Source organism: Physcomitrium patens, chromosome 25 (genome assembly GCF_059467195.1).
Source record: "Physcomitrium patens ecotype Gransden chromosome 25, ASM5946719v1, whole genome shotgun sequence".
Lineage (NCBI taxonomy): Eukaryota > Viridiplantae > Streptophyta > Bryopsida > Funariales > Funariaceae > Physcomitrium > Physcomitrium patens.
Window position 1 is genome coordinate 12,622,084 of NC_143434.1, and position 3,777 is coordinate 12,625,860.

General features: G+C 42.0%; 1 protein-coding gene across 6 annotated transcripts; it reads left to right on the forward strand.

Moving 5' to 3' along the window:
• The first annotated feature begins 641 nt into the window (after positions 1-641).
• On the forward strand, positions 642-2,869 carry LOC112277246 (uncharacterized). Of its 6 annotated transcripts, none has more exons than XR_016500918.1 (6): positions 642-767; positions 1,000-1,244; positions 1,364-1,590; positions 1,749-1,887; positions 1,973-2,501; positions 2,702-2,869. XR_016500918.1 is itself a non-coding variant. In XM_090247592.1 (6 exons), the coding sequence occupies exons 2-5, from the start codon at positions 1,009-1,011 to the stop codon at positions 2,304-2,306; spliced, it is 936 nt and encodes a 311-aa protein (XP_090103718.1). In that variant the 5' UTR covers positions 642-767; positions 1,000-1,008; the 3' UTR covers positions 2,307-2,317; positions 2,702-2,869. The 6 variants fall into 6 exon arrangements, 4 of the variants coding, with proteins under 4 accessions (XP_090103718.1, XP_073387315.1, XP_090103716.1 ...); XM_090247592.1 differs by having other exon boundaries at positions 1,973-2,317; XM_073531214.2 differs by having other exon boundaries at positions 1,004-1,244; positions 1,973-2,317.
• The last annotated feature ends 908 nt before the right edge of the window (positions 2,870-3,777 follow it).

Genomic DNA, 3,777 nt, shown 5'->3' on the forward strand with positions numbered 1-3,777 from the left:
TGATCAAAGAAATTAATATATGTAATTATAAATTATGAACAAATGAATAAAATATTATAAAATAATTCATTTGTTTATACAATAAGTCATAAGAATCAAAACTTATGTATATTTGAAAAAAATTATTAGAATCCATAATATGTCAAAATTGTTAAGAAATTTTTTAAACACAGATTAAGATTTTCTTATGAAGATATCAAAAGAAATTTCAAAATGCAAATATGTGAATTCTAAGACATACTATAATAGTTATTAATAAATTGTTGTGGTGATCAATAATTCCACTTTTACGTGAAAGCTTTGATTTTATATTTAAGATTAATATATTATCAAAAAGTCAGAGGTTAAAGCACACATATCTGACTGAAAAGTAAGTAGGGGAGAGGGTAGCAGAATGCTAATGGCCTGCTTGAAAGAATGAATGGGAGTGTGGAGTGGAGTGGAGGGATGGCGGGGAGTGTGGTGTGGAGGGGGTGGTGGAGACCCAGTAGCAGGAGCAGCAGCAGCGGAATCATGGGCACAATCGAGATCAAGAGCACAAGATCGTGATGGTAGTAATGAGTGCCACATCCAGGTCGTCATCGGACGAGAGCACGGGCTTCGTTGAATCCGCCACGTCGCGCGTTCACGGGCCCGTCTGTCCTTTTTGGTCGATGCTTGTTCCTTTGAACTTGCTTGGTGTGTCCGTCTGAGCAGGGACTGTATGTTGTCGCAAAGCCTTATCTCAACATCACACCACTCCTCCTCTCTGCTTCCTTCTCTGTTGTGTGAGTTCCTTCTCTCTCTCTCTCTTTCACTCGTTCCTTTCCTGCATTCATACTCGAGGTTTGCGTGTACCCTTATGTCTGTGTTAAGGATTTGATGGTTTACAAGGAATTTTTTCTGCATACCTGGATTAAGTTCTAATTTCACCACATCCTCCCTTGGAAATATCTCGTGAGGCCCATAGTACCATTTGTGGAGTTTTCGGAATGCCTCATATGTTAACACTACATACAGGTAGCTGTCATGGAGCTTCCAGCTGAAAAATGGAAAATGCCCGATACCAAGGCTGTTGGCAACGAAATCGTAGTTCGAGTTACTCCTCGCGACTTGTGGTACTGGCAAGCCGACACACATTGGAAGCACTGGCATGGCTTTTGGATCAATTACCAACCAACCAAGTCGAAAGAAGTATGCAAAGAGTACAAGTCTGTGCGGTCACTGCAGATTGTTGACCCTGAACGGACGAAGCTGTACCACAGGTTGTAACTTATGGCTTGCTCTCCTTCACGGTGCTTTTCGTTGGAATGGACTTAGATTTGATGCTGCCCTATATCGAATCTATCTTATATAAATTGTCACCGTGTTTGGCTGTGCACAGAAATCAGTGGTATGATGCTAGAGGGTTTGGCAAAGACGTCAACTGGGAGTATGGGCCCTGGCACATGACTTTGGAGGAGCACGCCTTACATGATGGAATTTTGCACCCAAATTCCAAAGATCACCGCGTCCTCTTGTTTCCCTCTGGAAACCTCGGATGGATTCAAATGTACCTCAAGCCAAATGATCCCAGATCAGTCATTTTCAGCGAGCCAATGTTTTATGTCAGTAAGGAACACAAACGCCCATCTACCTGAAGGTGCCATAGGGTCTGCAGCTGGTAGTTGTGAGGGGTGGCCTTGAACCTACTTAGGCTTCACCTAAACAATATGATTGATGCATAACTCAGTAAAAGAGATATTCTTAATGAATAAATTGTTTCACAGATCACAAGCAAAGAATCTCTGTCCCTGTGGGCTACGACAGTGCAGGTGTGCTGGGAGTGGCTCTTCTTCTGGAGGAGGTGCAAGACCATGAGGAAAGGATGGACTCTTCGTGGACTGGTACTCTTTGGAAACAAACCAGGTGAGTAGATCTCTGTTGAGGTCTCTCAGATTGTGTCTCATCATTATATGAACATCGTCGACTAAGTAATTGCGAGGGGTTGCAGGGATCCATTGGAGGACACCAGGGAGGAGCCAAAAGGGATTTACCGAGGCCCCGAAGAGAGTATAAGTCCAAAGCTAGAGTGGAGGCTGCGGGAGGCTGAGTGGCAAGGCTTCAAAGGGGGCTTGAACGAAGAAGAAGCAGCTAACTATACGCTTGTGTACATGCCCAACAATGTCACTATATTTGCCCCCACGAATGCTGCTGTGCACAAGGATTTCGCTTTCTATGTGACGTTTATGGAAAATGACAAACGAGTGCGGGCAATCTCTGTTGCTTACGGAGCTGATCTGAATCTCTCTTATATCAAATCTGGAATTTATGACAGGGTTGATTGAAAGAGGATATGGTAAATCCTCTTTCATATTCAGCAGCTGTTTCTCGATTCAGCGTGTCTTCCGGCTAAATTTTTCGACCCTTGAAGTCTGAATCACGAAGTCCTTTTTTCTTTACTCCCCTCATGTGGACATATGGAGCACTACAACGATCGTCAGCTTAGCCTGGCCTATATTTTGCTTGCCTGATCTTCCAAGGTTTTGCGTATTCTTGCCTACGTTAAACTAAACAGACTCGTAATCATTGTAGCACCTGGAAATTTAGGGATGATCCTTCCTAAGAAAGTATGTGACTAGGTGACTAGTTAGTAATTATAATTCCCTATAAATGAATACGCAGAAGCCATGGTGGTGTTGCATATCCGTGATTATTTATCGTGGACTTTTTATTGAAACAGGAAACGGCACGGATCATATGCTTGGTGTTGGCAACTGTTATAAAATGCTTCGAGAGTTATTCCTAGACTTGTGATCCGCTTGATCCGCGTTCAAACACGTGCGTTGTGAAAACAAGGAGAAAGTTGAAAGCGCTCCTTATTTGGGAAATGGCTTGTTCTCACTCAGAATCAGCTACATATCGAGGTTGTGTGTTTCTCAGCTGAGTTTCGTGCATCACACGTTTTTAGTCACACCTTGGAGACGGTTTCCATCTACCTCTATCATCTAGTAATGTAGCGGACATGGTTGTGGCATGGGTGTAAATGTTGAGTGTGCTATCCCTTGATTCTCACGGCCATCATACAGCCCTTGATGAATCAATATGGGATTTTTTTGTGGGTTGCCTTCTGCAAGTTCTCTTCAAGTTGCAAAGTGATAAATGTCGGATGTAAACAGTAAGAACTAGAGTGATTCTAGCTGATACACAGTGTTGGAATAAATTGAAATTGCAAAGGCTGCCTTGAGGGACTCTTGAGCATCACTTCAGTTGCTCAACCGAGGGCTCCAAGTGCTTTATCTCAATTCTCAGCTTCCATCAAGATATTCAACATCAAAATGTGTGTCATATCCAAGGCTTTCAGGTACCAACACTCACTATCGACAACAAAGGCGCACCAGATTCCCCGACTGAGAGCATTGATCACTATGGTGTCGGCACATATTCAACTAAACGTCTCTCCTCTAGAAGTTACTGATGACATCCTTCCCTCACTCCAATTGAGCTGGGATCTGCCTTTGTTAAATTAAGTTGACAAACGGTAGTTGCTACAAGAATCACCTCCTAACAGTTAACTCTTGAAATTCTCACTCGTCCAATAAGATAGTGCTGCAATGCAAACGTGAAAGCCGATCTTCAGCATTAGAGATTTCCAAGTTTTCTTTTTTTTTACCACAACTGGTTTTGACAATCAATGTGAAAATAATAACACATTTTGATACACAGTGAGAAAATATTAACTTATTTTCATTTCGAACTTTTTAAAACCATTCATGTAATTTATTGAATATCTTGTTTGTCCAAAACATACCACTTTAC